The sequence below is a fragment of the Aulostomus chinensis genome, chromosome 19, assembly GCF_037954235.1.
Source record: "Aulostomus chinensis isolate RoL2024-O1b breed Wild chromosome 19, RoL_Achi_v1.0, whole genome shotgun sequence".
In the NCBI taxonomy this organism is placed as follows: domain Eukaryota; kingdom Metazoa; phylum Chordata; class Actinopteri; order Syngnathiformes; family Aulostomidae; genus Aulostomus; species Aulostomus chinensis.
Window position 1 is genome coordinate 10,397,445 of NC_141338.1, and position 22,395 is coordinate 10,419,839.

At 41.8% G+C, this 22,395-nt stretch overlaps 2 protein-coding genes across 4 annotated transcripts in view; one reads left to right on the forward strand and one right to left on the reverse strand.

Annotated features, from left to right (window-relative positions):
* The window catches only part of mlana (melan-A), a 5,110-nt gene extending 3,528 nt beyond the window's left edge, over positions 1-1,582 (reverse strand). The window contains exons 1-2 of one of the 3 annotated variants that reach the window (XM_086188309.1): positions 1,430-1,582; positions 1,109-1,185 (exon numbers count right to left, since the gene is read on the reverse strand). In XM_086188309.1, the coding sequence (XP_086044435.1) occupies positions 1,109-1,134 (26 nt within the window). In that variant the 5' untranslated portion in view covers positions 1,135-1,185; positions 1,430-1,582. The remainder of the gene's footprint in view (positions 1-1,108; positions 1,186-1,429) is intronic. The other 2 variants (XM_086188312.1, XM_086188311.1) reach the window with 2 other exon arrangements.
* On the forward strand, positions 1,508-22,280 carry LOC147243976 (nipped-B-like protein B). The gene is made up of 47 exons (XM_086188301.1): positions 1,508-2,038; positions 3,248-3,396; positions 4,438-4,603; positions 4,689-4,789; positions 5,102-5,210; positions 5,293-5,450; positions 6,260-6,390; positions 6,477-6,567; positions 6,686-7,207; positions 7,288-8,928; positions 9,100-9,225; positions 9,677-9,805; positions 10,123-10,185; positions 10,275-10,364; positions 10,446-10,549; positions 10,668-10,754; positions 11,393-11,624; positions 11,831-11,982; positions 12,062-12,142; positions 12,254-12,354; positions 12,463-12,589; positions 12,702-12,784; positions 13,426-13,558; positions 13,666-13,809; positions 13,907-13,993; positions 14,154-14,362; positions 14,458-14,560; positions 14,640-14,738; positions 15,234-15,380; positions 15,828-15,962; positions 16,054-16,152; positions 16,245-16,298; positions 16,388-16,496; positions 16,591-16,727; positions 16,897-17,037; positions 17,149-17,242; positions 17,394-17,548; positions 18,092-18,182; positions 18,277-18,450; positions 18,536-18,726; positions 18,842-18,949; positions 19,161-19,361; positions 19,539-19,685; positions 19,919-20,307; positions 20,396-20,570; positions 20,690-20,881; positions 21,557-22,280. The coding sequence occupies exons 2-47, from the start codon at positions 3,324-3,326 to the stop codon at positions 21,914-21,916; spliced, it is 8,241 nt and encodes a 2,746-aa protein (XP_086044427.1). The 5' UTR covers positions 1,508-2,038; positions 3,248-3,323; the 3' UTR covers positions 21,917-22,280.
* The last annotated feature ends 115 nt before the right edge of the window (positions 22,281-22,395 follow it).

The window sequence follows — 22,395 nt, forward strand, 5'->3', positions numbered from 1 at the left end:
AATCCTCTCATAATGCATGAAAAGTTTGAATGTGGAGAAATTGTTCACCATCTGTTTTGATGAAGGAATTCCTGAAGTTGTCCTTTCGGGTGACATTTTTCCTCAGAACAATATAGTTTTTCAGGATTAGAATAATGTCTTACATTAACACATCCTCAATTCTAGATATATTTTGCGTTGTTTTTTTTTTTTTTTAAGAAATCATTATTTCATCACTGACCCTACGCCTTTACATCAGGTATTTTCCTCAAATGAAGCAAGAATGCTACCTAATGAAAAAGGTTAGCTGGGTTAGGAGGCTGGAAAAGAGGAAGTCATTTCCTGTTCCACTAGAGGGAGACTGCAACCTCTTTATAAAAAAAGGTCTTTTTGTTAGAAGTGATGCTTTTTTGCGAGAAAATCAGCTGATTGGTTTATTCGGAGTTCATAGGTCATGAAAACTGCAAAAGTCATGGAATTCTTAAATAATTATTTCATAAACTTTTTTTTGGTTGTTCATATAGCTTTTCATGAATTCTTTGTAAATGTTTACTTATAATTTTGACATGAACCTTTATGTTTATCTTTCATGTGTCAACAGACATCTCAGAGAATGTATGTTCATGAAAATCTTAAAGTTGTAGAAAAGGTTTGGAAGTGTGTTGGATGAAAATGTGCTTTAACCCCGTCTCATCGTTCCCTTATCTGTTATGACATCACTACTTGGCCTCTCAGTTGAATAAACAACGAAATGACACAGTAAAACTAAAAGTAAAACCATTTAACATTGAATTATGTAAATGAATCAAGTGGTTCCTCTGCATACCCACAGAAAGAGAGGCTATTTGTATACACATATCTGGAAGCTGTGGGATTAACTGAATACATTTTCTGAAAGATTTTGAAAGCAACTTCTTGGAAATTGTTATAGAAACTCAGCCAAGGCCATGTTCCACTACACCTTCTACCTTCCAAAGTTGTAAGAAGTAGAGGGGGTATAGTGAAACTAGTGAAAGTGAAATTTTAGGGGGTTATGGGTTATTTATCATAGTATTATTATATGATATATGATATGATATAAACCTATTTTTTATGTTAACAACAAGGAAGCACAAAACTATTGACATACCATGAATACTGGGAGATGTTGGCCATGTTTTAAGCAAATATTGGTCCGAAGAGCAAAAGTCTTCCTCTTCTCATCATCTGTTGAGGAAAGATTGTATTAAATATTATTTGGAGCTTTTGCATTCAATATTTGGAAAAGACAAAAAAAAAACATTTCAAATTCACACTTATAACGTGATTTTTGTTTTTGAATGTACAAATTGTGAGAGTCATAGAACTTGTATACCGATAAATTAACAACGGTATCTCGGCCAATTAAGATATCCGCACAGATATCGGTTAAAAAAAAAAGAAAAAAAAGAAGAAGCAATATCGCGCATACCAAGTTCACAAGCGGAGTTCTCTCTTGTGCTCTAAAAATATACAACAAACATCAAGATTATTTTTTGAAGCGCATGACATTTATGACCAGGAAACAGCATCTGGATTTCATGAAGTTAGTAAAGCATCGACATGGAAGGCTTGGTGAAGATGTGACAGACCCCTCGTGCCTTGTCTTATCTAGACGTTAGGACCATGATTTGGCTCCTCACCGGTTGAGGGAGTTAGTTCTTTTACCGATTCTTCCGGTCGGCATTTTGAGCGAGAGAGAGGGTTAGACTGCCCCCCCCCCCTTTCCCCGTTTCTCTGATTCTACTCTACTTAAATATAACTGCTAACATTATAGCATGGTAGCGTCTATATGTGGGGGAAACCGTAGGATAAGGCCGGTTTGATGGGGATGCTGCCCGCCGTCTCCCAGTGGATACATTCGCCGTGAGAAAGATGACGAGCCCCCAGCCTCCCCGACGGGGATCACTGCCGTTGTGATCGCTATTTCTCGGAGGAGCTGTTTGAACGGTGGGACGGAGAGGGAGCTCTTCTCCAGCTCCAGCTGCCATCCTGCTCCTCCCCCTCCTCCTCCTCCACTTCTTTCTCATCACATCCTGAGGTAAATAAGCCACACTCAACAGAAAACAACCGCGTCTAAGACCATTTATTCACTCAACCCCTGGCTTTCTGTTTCATCAGGTAACACCAGGCAGCATTTGAGATCAGCCAAGGGGAGAAATATGATTTGTGATGGGGTCTGTGCTTTGTACCCCTGCCTCCCTGGCGTCGGGTCGGGGTTACGCTTCCTAATGCAAGTCCGTGGTCCACTTTGTGAGCTAGAGATGCGTCGGTGAAGGCCATTGCGAGTGTGGGGTGAAAATCCACACCGATACATGACCTGTGTGATACCAGGAGCGTTTCAGAGCTCCAGTAAACACACGGCTTACTGATTTTGATACACTACCGGTGATGCTAGCTCAGGCAACTAGCGTTAAACCTAGCCAGCTAGCATAGCTTCATCTCCAGTTGTTGCTAGCCGGCTAACCCCGACTTGATTTTATTCACTCTCACTCACGTCGTTATACTGCTCATTCTCTCAGTCTACAACACCGAACATAATATAGAACGCTGTAATAATACAGTCACATCTGGTGTCAAGGTGAGCTAATGTCGCTATTATGGGTCTGGACAGCCCCGGAAATCTTAAGTGTCGGTTTAACAAAAGACAGAATCTGAGTTGGGTTTTTGTAAATTACAGCCTTTGTGTTTTTGTTTTTGTTGTTAATTTCACCCGGAACGAAAATAGATAAGGCAGCCAAGCTAAATGCACTGACATTCACATAGAAACACGAATAACTTTTCATCATCTAAGCTAAGGAAACAGATGTGCACTTATTCTAGGTTAATGTTACTCATTACACAATGTATAAATGGTAACTGAGATAGCTGGATTTTTGCGGGTCAGTTTACAGTACATGTTTAACAAGAGCAGGTTGGAATAGCACAGCAAAAAAAAAGAGCATTTATAAAAGGAAAATAATGGACCACAATGGTATGGAAACACCAAAAACTATTACCACTGAATAACATTAAAGACATGTCCATGCTGCCTGCTTGTTATAAGACCTTTACGCACTATCCACATCAGAATAATTCTGTAATCCTGCACACTCATATGACACAGCACTGAACCCCCATTCCAGAAGCATACTGGCAAATACTTGACAATTTCCTTATCATAACAATATTAAGAATAATGCCTTTAACGGTACTAACCTTGCTAAAAGTCCTGTAAGAGTGTCTGATGTTGTTTTTTTTGTCTCTGCAGCATGTTGGAGATGTGAGGAACAAGGAGCGATTGGTAATATCGAGCAGCCTGTGCATTGACTCGACCTCTTGACCTCATGTTCAGCATGAATGGTGATATGCCTCATGTTCCCATCACTACTCTTGCTGGAATTGCTAGCCTGACTGACTGTAAGTGCAACACCATCTCTCTGATGCTGTTCACACATCATAAACACAGATATTCGATCCAAAATGTGGTACCACTAAGGAATACACAACCCTGATTCTTTAACTTGTACTGCGGATCATTATACTGCTTCTTACCAGTCGTGATTTCAGGGCTGGTAGAGCTGAAGTGGTTTGTGCTTAAAAAGTTTCAAGTCGTGGGTGTAGTGACCCCAAATTAGCTTCAATGAAAGAAAAACTTTGTTAACGCAGAAAAGATTATAACACAGTTAAGCATGAGATGATTTTTGACAGGCGTGCTTACTTATGTTGCCTGGGACGGGGTAACTTTACTAATTTGACCTTTCTTCACTCTTCTATCACTGAAATTTCAGGCCTTGTAACAGCATGTTTATAGTATTTTTTCAACATCTTTCTTCATAAAATATGACGTTGACATGTTTTTCAATGTGTGAATTGTGATTACAAAATGAATAGTGCAAAAAAAAAAAAAAAGACCTGAAGAAAAGAGCATTTATTCTGTATTTTGAGCCCTTTTTTCCTTAGAAATAGTGCTTTGTTCAACAAGGGCCGACGATATTGGCAAAATTAAATACCACAATATTTAATACCTTAATGGCAATATTATGGCAATGCTGTAGGGATCACTTGATTTTTTGATGAAATTTTACCACAATGATATTTAATTTCTTTAAAATCCTCATCAATGGTGTTATTTTGTCCACGTCTGTTAAGGCAAGTAGTAAGTGTATGAAAAATGTTTGAACAGTCTCACAACTGAAAAAACACACACTATTTTACTGTTATGCAGCCTTCATAACCTGGGAATGATGCTATGTCCAAATATATGTTGATATACAGTATTGCGCAGCCCTGTTATCAGGCAAAGGATGGTAATTTCAGATGTAAAAGATGTATGTTGACAGAAAAATATATGTAATTAGTGACATTTGAACCATTTTGAAAGCATAACAGATTTATTATGTTGCCCCCTGATTTTCCACCCCACATACCATGTTTTTTCTTCGCCCTTCATCTGTCCAGTGTTGAACCAGCTGCCCCTGCCTTCTCCTCTTCCTGCCACCACTGCAAAGAGTCTGCTCTACAATGGAAGGATCTCTGAAGAGGTCAGCAGCCTCCTGGTGTGTCGAGACGAGAATTTGGTGACTCAACTGGCACACAGCCTTAACCAGGTGTCCACAGAACACATGTAAGTAGCATAGCCGGTGTCGTCATTTACTATTTGTCAGCTGGTGTCTACATGATGTTCTTCTGTTCTTCTCTGTGCTTCCCAGAGAGTTGAAGGACAATTTGGGGAATGATGAACCTGAGGGTGACATGCCAGTGCTTCTACAAACATTGCTATCCAGAAACCCCAAAATCTTCAGGGACAGGAGTATGACAATTCATTTCATGTTTCAGGTTGCCTAGGCGGTCTCATACAGTGGACCAGTGGGGGGGGGATAACACAAAGTATCTTGGTCTAGCTTGGTATCTATGGTAGTATTTTGTGTCTTTACAAGGACTGAAAACATTTGAGACACCAGATCCGTTCATCTATTTCAGTTTTGAGTAGTTAAACCTGAGCTACCTTATTTCAAGAAGTGCAGGTGCTAACAGGCATGAAATTGTGTATCACTGAGTTTCAATTACTGGTGCTGCAGAATTATGTATGTGCAGCTCTTTTATTTGTTTGATTTTCTCTTAGGTGTAATACAGCAGCCAATGATTCAACAGTATAAGATGTCTCAGAGTCAGGTGCATGGGAGTCCAGCTTCCAACTATCAGCAAACCACTGTCTCTCAAAGCCCCTCTGGGTAAGGCTGTGACATCATGTTCTCAGATATTGGAGAATGCATCTGCACCTTATACTAAAATGACCTCTTGTACCCTTTACAGATGCTTTACATCCCCACAGTCTGGGTCAGGAACTCGCTTCATACCGCAACAACAGCATTCCAACAGCCCCATCCCCAGTCCATATACTCCTCAGAGTCCAGCAGACTACATGCAGTACAGTCCACCCAGTTATTCACAACACCAGCAGACTCAGCAAGGTGAGTCCAAAGTCAAGTTAGGATAAATGTGTGAATGCTGCCTGCGACACCACCTAACACTAATGGTAAACAGCAAAATGTGCGCATTTCTACTGTTGTTGGTTTTAAAACAAGTCAAGGAAGACGATGTTACACAAGGTTAGTCAAATTATTGCTCAGTGCTTTTCCATCTGTAGCCTTGTGTCTACATAGCATTTCTGAATGGCTGAAAAGTGTTTTTGGGCTGTTGGAGCTCTCATTCAGTTCACATTCAGTGTTGGTTTGCGCCCACAAATTGACCGGGTTTTTTTTTCTATTCTGGGATTTTTTTTTTATCAATTTGGATACTTAGATATGGAAATAACAAGCTCCATGAACAAGAACCAGTCCCAACTCAAAAGAGAGAGCGAGACAGATGACACAGGCGCCTTTCTGAGAAGTTCAACTATTTTTGAGATTTTAGAGGCACTTGGAGCACAGAAATGGTGAACTGTTCTGAAAAAGAAGACGTCAGCCTCTCCTTGGCTCTAAAAGAAGAGACCTCTAATTAAACTGCTCTAAAACCCACACTTTAACAATTGGCTCTGAAAGTCCTCACTGAATGATTGTTACATTATCCCAGGGGTCCCAAGTCTCAGGTACAGTAGTTTTGCAAGAAAAACCCCTGGTTTAGCATGCACACAGAATGGGATTTTAAAAAGTAGCCATTTGTTTTACTGGCTTGTAGCAAATCAGTGTGGAAAAGAAATGTAGCATTGCAACTCTCCAACTACTTAGACAATCATGTGGCATCAACACAAATAACAAGATTTTATTTGTTTCTCTCCCAGTTTCTGGCAGTCTTCGAAATATCCATGACAACAAGGTCTCTGGGCAGCTATCAAGTAACTCATCTAATCATAATGTGAAACCAGGCTCTGATGAAGATTATGTGAACATGGCTCACAGACTTGGAAATGAGGTAGTTTGGAGTGAGAATATATCCTGACATGAACCTTGGCTGGCACTGCCTGTTCAAAATGCTGATTAACGTCTTGTGTTCAATAGGAAAATGACCCCTCCATGATGGCCGCCTTGTTTCCTGTTAAATCACCACAGTCTGCATGTTCCCCTGCTGGGAGTGAAGAAGCTGCGAAATGTATGCTGCTTTAGCAATAAGTCCATTTCCCTTAATATTCTGAAATGAAAATATTAATACCATTCATTGCCTTTTTCTTTGGTACCAATTTTTCTTGATTTTACGTGTACCTCTGCAGGGTCAAGACCTCTACTCATCATGCAGTCACCTCCCTCCGATGTGCCAGCGGGTGCAGCCCCTAACATGCTCCTTTCATCTGCTGAGCGCAAAAAGAAGCAGAAAGAAAGGCGCAAAGAAGAGAATGAGCACATCGGGAAAAATGCCTTGTATGACATTGTGAGTTCTCCGCTGAAAGACTCTGCCAGGCTGACTTTAAAACTGTCCAGAGTGAAGACGTCACATGTGGAACAATACGGAGAGCTTTCTCCAAGGGCACACGTGCAGTCAGAACATGATTTGGTGAATAGTAATAATGATATGTCAAGAACCAACCAAGACTTGTCGTGCAAGTTAAGTGCTGAGGAGCAGTTGCACTGCCAGCAGCTCTCGTTTCAGCCAAATACCAAGGAGGCTGTAGCCGTCACTGGGACTGGGGGTGTGCTCGATGATGCTGAGATCGACACGCTGGCAGAGAGTGAAAGAACAGAACGCGAGTCAATCAGTGAGAGGGAACGATGGTCTAAAGAAGTCCAGGATAAAGGTATAGTTCCATCTTCTTTTTTATGACTTAGGACTGTTCATGTTCCCAGAAAGGCTAAGCTACAGTGTTCTTTATTGCAGACAAACCTCTGAAGAAACGGAAGCAAGACTCGTACCCTCAGGAACCTGGAACCGAGGCTAGTGACGGTCTTCTTGTACAAGGAGGCAACACAGGCAGCAAGATGACACCCAAGAAGATGAATGCCGCAAGTAACGGTGCCAGTCGTCCAGCTTTGATGGTCAGTATTGATCTGCAGCAAGCCGGCAGAATAAAAAAACAGCCTGTTGTGGTCCTGGAGGCAAAGCAATTGTGTGAGGACCACATTCGACGTCTTAATTCAAAGACAGATGACAAGGTGGATAAAGGCATTGATAACAGATCTGGCCTGAACAAACAGCCAGCTGACAACTCCAGGAAGTCTGGATCAGAAATCCGACCAATAACGGAGACGCAGGAAAGCCGGCGGGAATCGAAGCACAGACCTGATGGCAAAATGGACAGCAGCAAAGGACACACTGATGGAGGACGACCGGACACACCACGGCAGAAACATAACAGAAGTTCGGACTCACGACACAAAGAGGAAAAGAATCACAACTGTCACCAAACCCACATCAGCCAGCCTGAGTCTCTAAAAACCATGAGCAAGGCAGAGCGTAACTCCAGTCATGTTGAAGACAAAGGCAGGGATAGAGTCATGGATAAGGAGAGAAATAAGCTCATGGACAAGGATGGAGATAAGGATAGAGAGAGAGAGAGGGACAGACATGGAGAACGGGATAAGGACAGAGGTAAGGACAAAGGTAGACTCAAAGAAAAGGATAGAGATCGGATTAAGGAGAAGGAAAGAGAGAAGGAAAAAGATCAGGATAAAGACAGAGACAGGGTCAAAAACAAAGATAGAGTTAGAGAAAAGGACAGACATAGAGGAGTGGACAAAGAAAGAGAAAGGGACAAGGACCGAGATCGGGACTTGGACACAGAAAGAGATAAGAATAAGGAAAGAGATAGGGACTTAGACAAAGAAAAAGATAGGGTTAGGGAGAAAGACAGGGTTAAGGACAGAGATGGGGATAAAGATAGAGGTAGAGATAAGATCAAAGATGGAGATCGAATTAGAGATAAAACCAGAGATAGGGCTGAGGGCAGGGACGGCGAGGCAGTCAGAGAAAAAGAAAGGAAACACAAAAGTTTGTCAAAAGAAAACTGCAGCAGACACAAACAGTCTCCTGACCAAAGTATGAAACCTGATAGTGCAAGAGTGAAACAAGATGGAAGCAGAAAATCCACTGACCACAGTGGTCAAGAAAGGACAGAAAGCTCCAGCTTTCAACACCTCCAAAATCAGAAAGAGAGGAAAAGTGGGCACGACGGCACTAGTGGCCAAGCCGTAAATAAACAGCAGTCCGAGAATAAAATGAGTGAATTCCCCTCTTACCTGCTGGGTGGAAATTCAGGAAGTCTGAAGAACTTTGTGATTCCTAAACTGAAACGGGACGACAGAGAAAAAGAGGCCCAGGTTCCGGGCAAACCGGTGGACGGCTGGCGGGAACCTCGGGTCAGACTGGAGAGAGTTTCACTGGTGGAAAACTTAAACAAAGGAGCTAAACCTGTTGTGGTGCTCCAGAAACTAAACATCGATGAGATCAAAAGCATCATAAGGGAGAGCAGGAATGCTCACAAGTCCAGGAACTGGTCATCCTTTGGCAAGTCAGGGAGAGGTACGTTCTACAGTATTCCATTCATGTTCTTTGAATATGTGATACAAGTAAATATGTGGGAAGTGGGTGACACAACAGCCTCTGGATTTGTGGAAATCACCATCATTAATCCGAATAAAAGGTTGTGCTGTTAGCTTTATTTTGAAGCTCACTCACTTCCTGTGCTTACAGAGATGTCGTTTGGCGAGAAGCCAAACAAACGCAGACACAGTCTGATCAGTAAGACCCCCAAGTATGCTGAGATGGACTCTGATGAAGAGGAGGAGGAGGAGGAGGAGGAGGACTCTGGTGATGAGGGTGAGCCTCAAAACAACTCAGCGATCACCAGTACACACCAGAGTAATATAATTGAACGTTAGGGCTAGGCAGTATTTCACTATCTATTCAGTATGGTTGAGCTGTGTGAAATGTGGTTTTTCTATCAAAACATTTTGATGAACTATTCTGCTTTCGAAATCAGCGCCAAGAAGGAAATAGTCAGATTTCTCACCAAAAAATAGTGGCTTAAATGATGGTATCACACTTCCAATGCAGGACCAATATGATGAACGTCAACTGCATTATCTGACGTGTTATTTTCCAATATTAAAGCAAATACTGAGTTATCTGAATTTTGGAATACTCACTTTTTTATGATTTCAGGCTTCCTGATTTGATGTAGTCCTATTATACATATATCAAAGTATATAATTAAGATGTATTAAAGAAGAGTACGATAAGAACTCCGTTTTTTCTGTTTTTGTATCAGCTCCTAGGAAAAGGCGCAAGAAAGATCAAGACAAATCATGGAAGCGTGAAGAGAAGAAAGGTCGTCACCGTCAGCGCCACTGGAGCTCAGATGAACGTGAAGGCAGTCCACCGCCAAGCTTAGGGGATGGTGAGTATTTAGTGCAAGGGCCCGGTCCAAGGCCCACCTATTCATACTCATACCAGGACCCATTTAAAAAGAAGCTCCCAAGTTTTTTTGGGCTAATCTGTTTATCGATTAAATCTCAAATCACCAATTGCTGGGCCGATGGAAGCCCCGGAATACAATTAAAACGAATAGGTTCTTTAAACTTTTACGTATCCAAATGTTACGGGTTCTGTTGCCAAAACGTTGTTTGTTTTCTGTGAAGGCAAAGTGATTTCGTGGGAAAGTCTGACGCTTCTGTCAAAGATCTGACAAAGATATTGTGTGTTCCTTTATTTCAGTTGCCAAAAAAATGAAGAAAAAACAGAAAAACCGAAAAGCATACGAAAAGATGAGACCAGAGGGTAAATCTTCAAATTCGATGTATAATGTATTTCACGATAACATAAAAACACTATTCTTATCAAGCGATCTCCTAATATTTATTCAACAGAACTGCTGGACTCCTCCACATTTAAGAGATTCACAGCCAGTGTAGACAACATCCTTGAGAATCTGGAGGACGTGGACCTCACTGCTGCAGGTAAACACGCTCTGTGTATTTCCCAAGGATCCTGAAAGTTTGACAAAGTGGTAATATAAATATCTATGTGCACTCGCTCAGACGACGATGATGAGATACCTCAAGAGCTCCTGCTTGGGAAGCACCAGTTGAGCGAGCTGTGCAGTGATTCTGCAAAGATTAAAGATATGGGCATCTTCAACAAGGTAAGAGGAGCGTGTGTGTGCGTGTGTGTGCGCGCGCGCACCGTCACGCAGATTTTTTTATCCATCTGGCCATAGTTACATAATTCTGAAAGTGACCAATCATCTGTTTAATCCACAGTTTCCATCAGATAAATTGGTTAAAATGATGAATATTCTGGAAAAGAACATTCAGGACAGCGTCAAACTTTCCACACTCATGAATCATGTAAGTAATCAGATTACTTTTATTCTTTTACTTCTTTGCATCTGTTCTTTTTTGCCTTTTCAGCAAACTTTGGTTTTGTTTTTTTTAAACGGAAAAACTAGTGAATTTATTTCAGTGGATATCAACATACTAATTGACCTTAATGAAGATCCGTGTGATTGACTTCTGCTTCCCTAAATGCTGCAGGTCTTTTGTCTTCTGGCTCAGCTTTCCTATTTTGATGTTCATCCCGTTTGTTCTGGGCCCAATAACTAGAATCAATGTTTATGACACAATTACATGCATTTCTAATGAAAAAAAACTTCACATTTAATATCCAAAAGGCCAAAACTCAGTTTCATTCTCATATTGTAAAAGTCTCGTTTTCGCCATCCTTGAAAATTATGGAGACTGAGCACCAACAACATCCGTTTACAAACTCTGAAACAAATCTTCCAGTAGAATTCACTTGTGACCAGGTCGCATGGTAAATTTAACTTATTTACACTTGTTTTAGATGAAGTATTACTTTAATCCCCAAAAATATGTCGCTGCCTTCATACAGTTGACCGACATACTACTGTAGCTGGGGTAGGCACACAACTGAAAGCTCATTATTCTCATTTCCCTGATGTTTTTTTTGGGGGGGGGTTTTATAGGGTAATGATTCTATGGATGAGGAGCGGCTGTGGCGTGATCTCATCATGGAGCGGGTGACCAAGTCCGCTGACGCCTGTCTGACTGCGCTCAACATCATGACGTCTCCACACATGCCCAAGGCTGTTTATATAGAGGATGTGATTGAGAGGATGCTGCAGTACACCAAGTTCCATCTGCAAAACTCTCTGTACCCCCAGTATGACCCGGCTTACAGAGCCGATCCCCATGGAGGTTAGTCTGTCTAAATTGTAGATCAGTCCTGCAGTAATCCAGATTGTGATTCACTAATTAACAGTATTACTAAGATGTTGCATGTGTGCTTACATTTGCATTCACTAAAAAGTAGAGGGCATCTTCATTTTGACATCCGGCTGCTGTTCAGGTTCACTCAACTTTTTCTTCCTTTTTTTAAAAATTCTCTTGTCTTTCTCTTCAAGGTGGCATGCATAATTCAAAGAGCAAGAGAGCAAAGTGTTCTGCCCATAAGCAGAAGGTGGTCATTGTGCTGTACAACAAAGTGTGTGATATTGTCAACAACATCTCAGAACTCCTGGAGATCCAGCTGCTAACTGACACCACAATTCTTCAGGTGAGACTCTCAGTCTGTCCCAGTGTCAGTCCAGTTCTTGACTACATCTGATCTTTGACTCTTGGCCTCCCTCAATAAGGTATCCACGCTTGGTATTACACCCTTCTTTGTGGAGAATGTCAGTGAGCTTCAGCTGTGTGCCATCACAATAGTAACAGCAGTAAGTTTGACCCGGCGTATTGTTACTTTGTTGTTCTTAATAAATGTTTTCCTGCGTACATCATCACATCACCCCTTTTGATTTGGTACTTTGAATTTTACTCCTCCGTAGGTGTTCACGCGTTACAAGAAGCACAGGCAGCTCATTCTTGAAGAGATCTTCACGTCCATGGCGAGACTGCCCACGAGCAAACGCAGTCTTAGAAACTTCAGGTGGGGGCCAGGATGAAAAACCCTCACCTGACTTATTTATATTTTTCATTGAGTCACCTAAATGAGTCTTCGGTGTTGCTAATGGAACCATGTCTGACTCATACTCAGGTTAAACAGTGATTCGGATAGAGAACCTGTGTATATCCAGATGGTAACAGCCCTGGTACTTCAGCTCATCCAGTGTGTGGTACACCTCCCCTCTCACAAGGACGGAGAAGAGGAACATAGCAAGAAGGTGGGAACCAGGCACTTCACTGATGTTTTAACTGCATTTATCCAAAATGTCTTCTGAATATTTGGAGGTGTACTCCATATTCTTCCACATATATTCCATACCTTTCTTCAAGGTGGACAAAGACATCATTATCACAAATTCTTATGAAACTGCCATGAGGACCGCTCAAAACTTCCTGTCAGTGTTTCTAAAGAAGTAAGTCACTTTTCCTGTTCTCACTTCTCAACACATTCCAGTTTCACCAACTTGTTATTGTCATCAATTGCTTTCTCCAACTGTGTAATGCAATTGGAGAAATTGAGAAAGTATTGTGCATATAATGTCAATGTCACACTGTTTGACACCTTTCAAACAATTTGACTGGCGTGTTTTGCCTGGAATGTGTCTCCCAAATATGTTTTTGATTGCAAATCCATGTGATGCAACTCCATGGAAGCCTGTCAGCATTCAATATTCTCCTGTCATCACTGATGTTGTTAGTCTGTTGAGCAGAGTCAGAAAATGGAGGACAAGTTGATCATTGCTGGCACCTAGTGCTGACCTTGAGAATGAAAATACAGTCAAGACAAACACAGTGTATCGAATGTTAAACCAGTGCTGGTTTGTCTGAGCTGACAGCATTTTTGGGACGATTTGATGACTTGAGGCTGCTGTTGGAAGATGGCTGTGTCCACTAGCAAGCTAATGCTAACTTGGTGGAATTTTCTCACTCTCTTATATCAGAATTGGCAAGGGCTCAAACTTCCTGTACCCTTAAGGCCCTACTTTTAACCTGGTTCTGCCATAGACTTTTCAAAATGCACTATTGTAAAAGATGACTATTACTTGTGTGGCAGGTGTGGCAGTAAGCAGGGAGAGGAGGACTACCGGCCTCTCTTTGAGAACTTTGTTCATGACCTCCTGTCTACAGTCAACAAACCAGAGTGGCCTGCAGCTGAGCTGCTGCTCAGTTTACTGGGTCGATTGTTGGTGAGTAACATCATTCAGTCCAGCCCCACACCTAGTTACTATCTCTGTAACGTTTACAGCTACTCATGCTTCTTGCTGACATGTTTTCCCTCCGCTCTGTGCTCCAGGTGCACCAGTTCAGCAACAAGCAGACAGAAATGGCGCTCAGGGTGGCGTCACTCGACTACCTCGGCACTGTTGCTTCTCGCCTGCGTAAAAATGACGTCACTGGCAAGATGGACCAAAAGGCCATTGACCGCATCCTCAGAGAGGTAATAAAAACAAAAAGGGAATAGTTTAAACATCTATAAGTTTCTGTCACTATTGGACTGGTTTTGAGATGTTCCTGGCTAACTGATTTTGATACAGACTCCAGGTAATGATGAGACCCAACAACTCCAGAAGGCCTTGCTAGTCTACATAGATGAGAACATGGAGACAGACCCATCTCTAGAGGTGGGTGGTACACTTTTGCTGTACAGCACTAGTTTGTGTCATATTTGTGAAGCTCAGCGTTGGCGTGTTGTTTCTTTTATACACATGTTGCATGAAGCTCCAAAATGACTTGGTGTTCATTTTTCATGACCCACTGTCTGCATGCATCTGTCTCACCCAGTTTGCCAGGAAATTTTACATTGCCCAGTGGTACCGGGACGTTACAAGTGAGGCAGAAAAGGCGATGAAGTCTCAAAACGATAACGACGAGGACCGGGAAGGTCAATGTCATTTCAAGGATGTCGACTCCACCGGGGAGATCATGCAGAGGGTCGAAGCCCAAAAGAAATTCTTGCGGAAGGTGATCCGGATTTCATCATCACATTTCAGGTAAATACCACTTCAGCCTGGACAGCTGTACCTGTTCTTACTTGCTCTCCAACACCTATCATGGTATTAATCTGTCTTCTTAACTTTCCTTTTAGGATGAACTCTGACTCAATAGACTATGACGACTCCTGTCTGATTGTCCGATATCTGGCCTCTATGAGGCCATTTGCACAGAGCTTTGATATTTATTTATCACAGGTAATAGGATACATTTTACAAATAAAAGAGAGTTTACATTAAGTTCCTTACTCACTCTCTCTGTGATTCTCCCACATAGATTCTGAGAGTGCTGGGTGAAAGTGCTATTGCTGTCAGAACGAAAGCCATGAAGTGTCTCTCCGAAGTAGTGGCTGTGGATCCAAGTATTCTGGCGAGGGTTGGTCACGCAGATAATTTTCATTTTTACATCTGTAATCGCTGTGACTGAGTTGTTCTCTGAGCAATTCCAAAACTCAGGCAGCCTTCATGCATCCTTTGTAGACACTGACGGAGGACTGAGCTGCTGCTGTTATTGCTGCTGCTGCTCTACGTCTGTGCTGCTTTGAGTGTGGTGTCTTAGAAAGATTATTTTCTCAATTATTTGTTGAATATGTTCCCAACTCACTGATTATTCATTGGTCTAATGACATCCACAAATTTATGAAGGATGTCTGTTTCCATTTTCTGAATGTGATAGCTTGGTTGTGAAGCCAAAAATTCACTAATATTCCATTTGCCTTCACATATACTGCAGAAAGCCTTCAAATTTATTGATCGATTCTCATGCGTTATTTATTTCACAACCTGACCATCAAGACTGTGTTGTAACTAGCAGCCATAAAGTTTACAAGCCAAAGCTGTGCTTCATCAAACTTCCCATTTTGTTTTCCAGTTGGATATGCAGCGCGGGGTTCACTGCCGCCTCATGGACAACTCTACCAGTGTGCGAGAGGCAGCTGTAGAGCTTCTCGGTCGTTTTGTGCTAAGTCGACCTCAACTCATCGAGCAATACTATGACATGCTCATTGAAAGAATATTGGTAATTTTATGATCTAATTCTATATCATGTATATCTATAACCATCTACTCTTTTTCAGCTAATGTGGTCACATCATGTGGCCCTTTTTTATGTGTTTCAAAAAGGTATAAGCAATGTTTGCTTTTGTTTTTGTCGGTAACGCTGGCCTAACAGTTCATTTGAAGTGCAAAAGTTCAACTGAGGTTAAATCTTCACAGTGCCACCTAAAGATCAAATGGTGAATTGCAGCCATTTTGCTTTCGGAGGTTTATTTCAAAAATGCCCATAACCATGCAACAATCCGAAAAATGTATTTTGACTTCACACCTTCACGTTTAATTGTTTGTATATATTTTTCACATTTTCCTCAGGATAATTGGTATTTTGTTATCTTTTATATAATTGTTGTCCTTTATATAATGAAAGGGTACTTATAGTTTGTATTGATCCTTCCCTTGTCTCTAATAGGACACTGGTATTAGTGTGAGGAAGAGAGTCATTAAGATCCTGAGGGATATTTGCTTGGAGCAGCCAGACTTCCACAAGATCACTGAGATGTGTGTCAAGATGATCCGAAGGGTCAACGATGAGGAGGGGATCAAGGTTTGTATTCATGTGAAAGCCTTTTGCAAACCGCTGCTTCTCGTTTTCAATTATTGAACATTTATTTTACCCCAAATCTTTGATGACGCAGAAACTGGTGAACGAGACCTTCCAGAAACTCTGGTTCACCCCGACACCAAATCATGACAATGACGCCATGACCAGAAAAATCCTGAACATCACAGATGTGGTGCGCACTATATACACTGTCAATATACTGTTGTGCTATTGTTTAAAAAAAAATTCAGCGTTTGATATCGTTGTTTTTCGAATTCACTCCAGGTGTTGGCATGTAAAGATTCAGGCTATGACTGGTTTGAACAGCTTCTCCAAAATGTAAGCAGAACCTGAACATTTAGAGGTTTGCCTTTCTTTGCGATAGATGCTGTGGTCATATTTATGTTACGTGTACTGCATATTTTCAGCTTCTAAAATCAGAGCAGGACGCTTCATACAAGCCTACCAAGAAGGCCTGCGGCCAGTTGGTGGACAATCTAGTGGAACACATATTGAAATATGAGGAGTCTCTTGCAGGTAGATGCTTTTTGGCAATTTTTTTTTTTGGATGTGCAACGTATTGTTTATGTGAAGCATTTCAGTACAGTGACAAACTGTCTCTGTTTTTCAGACTGCGAGGACAAAGGTGTCAGCTCAGGTCGCGTGTTAGCATGCATCACCACTCTGTACCTGTTCAGCAAGATCAGACCGCAGTTAATGGTCAAACATGCCATGACTATGCAGCCTTACCTGAGCACCAAATGTAATGTAAGAACCTCATCATCGGAATGATTTCTTTAAGTTGGTTACCAAAGGACTGAAATGAATGCCATTTTATGTGGCGCAATAGTGCCACTTAGTGGTGGATACATGAAAACTTATCAGCTAAGTATTATTTCCTTCTTAGCTTTTGACTCCTCTTATATTATCACTACAGACTCAGAACGACTTCATGTTGATTTGTAACGTCGCCAAGATCCTAGAGCTGGTTGTGCCTCTGATGGAGCACCCTAGTGAGAATTTCCTCACCACCATAGAAGAAGACCTGATGAAACTCATCATCAAATATGGCATGACGGTCTGTCTCTTTCAGATAGTTCTGGAAAAAAACCTGCACAGCACGGATGTTAAGCTACTGAACTGTACTGTTCTCAGTATCATGACATCATTTATTGGGTTTCCCCCTCAGGTTGTGCAACACTGTGTAAGCTGCCTGGGTGCTGTTGTGAACAAGGTCACGCACAACTACAAGTTTGTTTGGGCTTGTTTCAATCGTTATTATGGTATGACAAATGAATGTTTACTCTTACATTCTTATCTATTTTAACATTGAGATGAATAAATAAGATGAACAAAAGCATTGAACACATCATGAGTGTATGAACTACAAGAACAAAAGTTCTTATGATGTCACATATGGGTGTCGTTTTGCAGGAGCTTTGGCAAAACTCAAGACGCAGCACCAAGAAGACCCTAATAGTTCCACGCTGGCAGCTAACAAACCAACACTCCTGCGCTCGCTGTTTACCGTCGGAGCTTTGTGTCGACACTTTGATTTTGACCAAGAAGAGTTCAAGGGTGCTAACAAGGTAGACAACTGCTCTTAGTTCAAATGTTAAAGTGATTCTTCACCCAATAAGTGTTTTTCTCTTTTCAAGTACTGACAAATAGATGTCACAAGTTCACATTGAGAACTGCATTACTTCTTTGTGAGGAGCCAGACATGCATATTTACTGGATAAAGAAGAAGATGTTGGGTTTACCTGCTGCTATTAGCTCCAAGTTAAATATACATATACATATACACACACACACACACACATATATATATATGTGTATGTATGTATGTATATATATATATATATGTATGTGTGTATATATATATATATATATGTATGTATGTATGTATGTATGTATGTATATGTACATATATATATGTGTGTATATGTATGTATATATATGTATGTATACATTTCTGCAGTAGTGCAGTGGGGATGGCAGCGGGGGGGGGGTCTTCATGAGCTCAAGAAACCTATTTTTGTGAGCACTTGAAAAGAACCCTCTTTCAGTGAAGTTTGGCTGATATTGCAGAACTGCTGTCAAACCCATCTTGATAAAAATGTGTGTCTTAGATAATCATAAAGGACAAAGTGCTGGAGCTTCTGCTGTACTTCACTACTCATGAAGAGGAGGAGGTCCAGATCAAGGCTCTCATAGGTCTAGGTAGATAACCTTATCTCTTTGTAACATTGCTATGTTCTGTCATGAATTATCAAACTTGTTCTTGCTATGTACCTAATTCTGTTTTCATCTCAAGGCTTCCAGTTCATCATGCACCCGGAGCTCATGTTTGTGCAGGATGTGAAGGTTCTGTATAACAACACGCTGTCAGATGAAAACAGTTCAGTCAGTCTGAAGATCCAGGTCCTAAAAAACCTGCAGACGTACCTGCAGGAAGAGGACTCTCGAATGCAGGAGGCTGACCGCGAATGTGAGTTGAACAAATCAACTTGTGCCACTCTTGTTTATGTATGATCATCCTCCGACCGATCAAGCTGATGGTTTTGTTTATTTAGGGAAGAAACAAGCAAAGCAGGAGGACCTTAAGGAGATGGGGGACATCTCATCAGGAATGAGTAGCTCCATCATTCAGATTTACCTGAAGCATGTGCTGGAGTCCTTCCTCCACACACAGTCAACTGTTCGGCACTTTGCTCTGAATGTCATTACGCTGACTCTCAGCCAGGGCCTCATCCACCCTGTGCAGGTATGTTTACATCCTCACTCTAGCATATGCTGATCAGGACCACCCAAAACTTGAAATGCCATGTTGAATCAAGATGATCATTTTCCCCTTTTTAAATTTTTTTTTTTAATTTTAGTGTGTGCCATACTTGATTGCCATGGGAACAGACCCTGAGCCAACCATGAAGAACAAGGCGGATCAGCAGCTGGTGGAGATTGATAAGAAATATTCAGGCTTTATCCATGTGAGTGGTTCAAAATCACCAGGGGAGCGACACCTTGCGCACTTAAGTTAAATCAGAAAATATTATGTTGTTCTTTATTTAGATTTGTTTTTTTATGACGTCAATGAAAATCAGCCGCATATCTGCTGTATTCTAAGTGAACTTGTAAGCCCGAGTGCTAGTAAAAATAACATAAAGGCATTTAACTAAGTTTTCACCATTGAATCCACAGATGAAGGCCGTTGCCGGGTTGAAGTTGTCTTATCAGGTACAACGGGCCATCGCTGGATCCAAAGATGCAGTGATCCGAGGTTTTCGTCACAATGACACCGACGCGGCTCTCTGCTCTCATCTTTACACCATGGTCCGTGGGAACCGGCAACACAGACGAGCCTTCCTCATTTCCCTGCTGAACCTGTTTGACGACAGCTCTGTAAGTTCCCCTTTCATTCCCTCGTGTTTATACTGGAAAAATGACTTTCTTCCATGATTCTCCGAGACCTGTCTCAAATCCATCTTTTCCTCCATGTACGTCTATAACAGATATATGATTCTCATGAACAGGACTTTTGAACAATGTTTTTTTTTTTTTTTTTTTACTGTGTTGCAGAAAACAGAGGTGAACATGCTGCTATTCATAGCAGACAACTTGGCCTGCTTCCCTTACCAGACCCAAGAGGAACCTCTCTTCATCATGCATCATGTAGATATTACTCTGTCTGTGTCCGGCAGCAACCTGCTCCAGTCTTTCAAGGAGGTGAGAAACTTTAATGGCCTGTTTGTTTGCTGATCCTGTGATGTTTTGGGGCAGGTCCATTTAACATAGTGAAGATTTCATTTTTTTTTCCAGTTATGTGGGCTGCAGTCACGATGGTGGATGCTCTCCAAGTGCCCTCTAGTTCATTTTCTTTACCATGTCATAAATATTCTAACTTGTGGAATGTTTCTTTTGTATATTTTTGAGTTTGAGTGAAATTTTCCTCCATTCAGTCTTTACGAAAGGGACCTGTACAACAGCGAAAAAAGATGATCAAAAAGAAGAAGAAGAAGAAGAAGAAGAAGAAGAGGAAGCAGCAGCATCGGAGGAGAAAACACAGCTCTGATGACACTGATGAGGAGAGCAGCAGCAGTGAATCCAGCAGCAGCAGTAGCAGCAGCAGCAGCAGCAGCAGCAGCAGCAGCAGCAGCAGCGATGAGGAAGAGGTTCACAAGCCAAAAAAAAAAGATTCAGACTCTGACATGGACGATGAAGACACAGTTATGGACCGTCTACCTGAAAACCCCACACCTCTGCTGGACTTCGCCATGGCTTCACAGGGAATCTTGCTACTGCTTGTTCTCAAGCAGCATCTGAAGAATCTCTATGGCTTCTCAGACAGGTAGGCTACTCCCGGGATCGGTCATTAAGCCTTCATTACGAGTGTTCACATGACTTAAAGTCAACGGAACATTTTACTTGTGCCGCAGCAAAATCCAGAAGTACTCGCCAACCGAGTCTGCCAAAGTGTACGACAAGGCGGTGAACAGGAAACCTAAGGTGCACTTCAACCCTCGTCAGACACTGGACTTCCTGAAAGGGGATCGAGCCAAAGCTGATCTCAGCTACCAGATGAAGAGGGACATTGTGAAACAGTATTTGGATGTAAGTTGTAATTCAGACCCGGTTCTCCACTGATGACCGGTGGACCAGTTGTTACTTATCTTACCATAAATTAGGTGAGTGCCAACTCATTTAAATGTTTACCTCCTTTTATCTCTCAGTTCAAGGTCCTGATGGAGCACTTGGATCGTGAGGAGGAGGATGAGGAAGGGGGCGAAGCAAGTGCCAACGCCAGAAACAAAGCAATTACTTCGCTGCTAAGGGGCCCCAAACCCCGCAACCACAACCACAACGATCACGCTGCGCCAGTGGAGTCTGACGATGAAGAAAGCGAGGATGAAGATCCCCCAGCGGTTAACACTTCTAACTTTCTTTAAGCATGGAGCTGTGATTATTGAAAGGATTCATATGTCATCTTCTTTTAATCACACTAAATAAGAGATAAATGGGTTCCCCCCAAATAGCATATGCACTTATCCAAAACTCGAAATGTGTAATTTCCCTACAGCAGTGTTCAAAAGTCTACCTGCTCAGCCCCAGTTCAGGGGCCTCCTGTACATCCAGTAGGCCCAGCCTTCCTGTTATGGCCTTTAGAAGTGTGGTTGCCCACTAAAAGCACACACTGTGCTCTCTGTCCTGCTGCTGTCCCACAACCCCAGTTGAACTTCGCTCTGAAGTCCAGTTGATCCTAAAACCCTGCAGCAGATTTACAAACAGGCATTAGTTGGATGAACCCATCAGGAGTTCAGCAGAAAGTTACATATGACTGTAAAAATTAAGTCAGTTTAGTCTGGCTCTACATCTCTAAAGATGTAGGATGGTGCATGATGGGAGGCTGATGATCAAACACAGGCAACGTACAACGGTTAGGCAGCACCATTTGCCGTGCAGCAGTCAAACAGTCACCCGGGATTCAGTGCAGCTGAATATTTACTTAATGATCCAAAAAAAGAGCACATACAGAGACATATGGGGAGAGTGCAGTGTGTGGAAATTCTGCCACTTCTAAATTTGAATGTCTTCCACAGCGAAAACCGAGGAGAGGCGAGGACTCTGCAGATGATTGCGGTCACATGAACGAAACAGTGGAGGCCATGGATGTTGTCGCCATCTGCTGCCCCAAGTATAAAGACAGACCACAGATCGCCAGGGTCATCCAGAAGACCAAAACTGGCTACAGTATACACTGGATGTCTGGTACTTACTCTGGGCCCTGGGCTGAGGCCAAGAAACGGGACGGTCGCAAAAAGGTGCCTTGGGTCGACACGATCAAGGAGTCGGACATTATTTACAAGAAGATTTCATTGACAAGCGGACAAAAGCTTACAAACAAAGTGGCACAGACGTTACGGGCGCTATACGCTGCCAAGGAGGGGTCTAGGCGTTAATCACCTGATTTTACTCACACAGAATCCCTTGACAGTCCAAATCTATGAGGACCCAATATGTTACAAAAAGAGAGACATGAAAACCTCTTTATATTTAAGGACCTGATAGAGAGGACGTCTTGTGAACACGGACGTGATGAATTGAAACAAAAGAAAAAAACACCAGAAGGAAATGTTTGGGGAAACATTGTGTGGGAGTTCCTTCGCTGTTGTGCAGCAACTTGGTTGTTTGATTTTTACTCCCACTGTATTATAGTTTAACTAAACATGTTTATATCTGAACATAATTCTGTAAAAATAACAAAGTGAATGTTGGAAATTAGTGTATTGATGATGTTCTTAATAAAGTGTTTTTGGAGTTTAAAGTAGCACCAGATTAATTGATGTACTCTGATTCTAACAGGTTTTGTATACATATCTTACATGTTTTGGTATTTGACAAACTTGAAGCACTGAAGTATCTATGCTTATATGCACAG

Bases quoted from the DNA above. Each gene is read 5' to 3' on its own strand.
- LOC147243976 (XM_086188301.1), top strand. From the start codon at position 3,324: ATGTTCAGCATGAATGGTGATATGCCTCATGTTCCCATCACTACTCTT. The intron at 18,183-18,276 runs GTAGATAACCTT...TTTCATCTCAAG, and splicing joins CAAGGCTCTCATAGGTCTAG to GCTTCCAGTTCATCATGCAC. The intron at 20,882-21,556 runs GTTAACACTTCT...TGTCTTCCACAG, and splicing joins AGGATGAAGATCCCCCAGCG to CGAAAACCGAGGAGAGGCGA.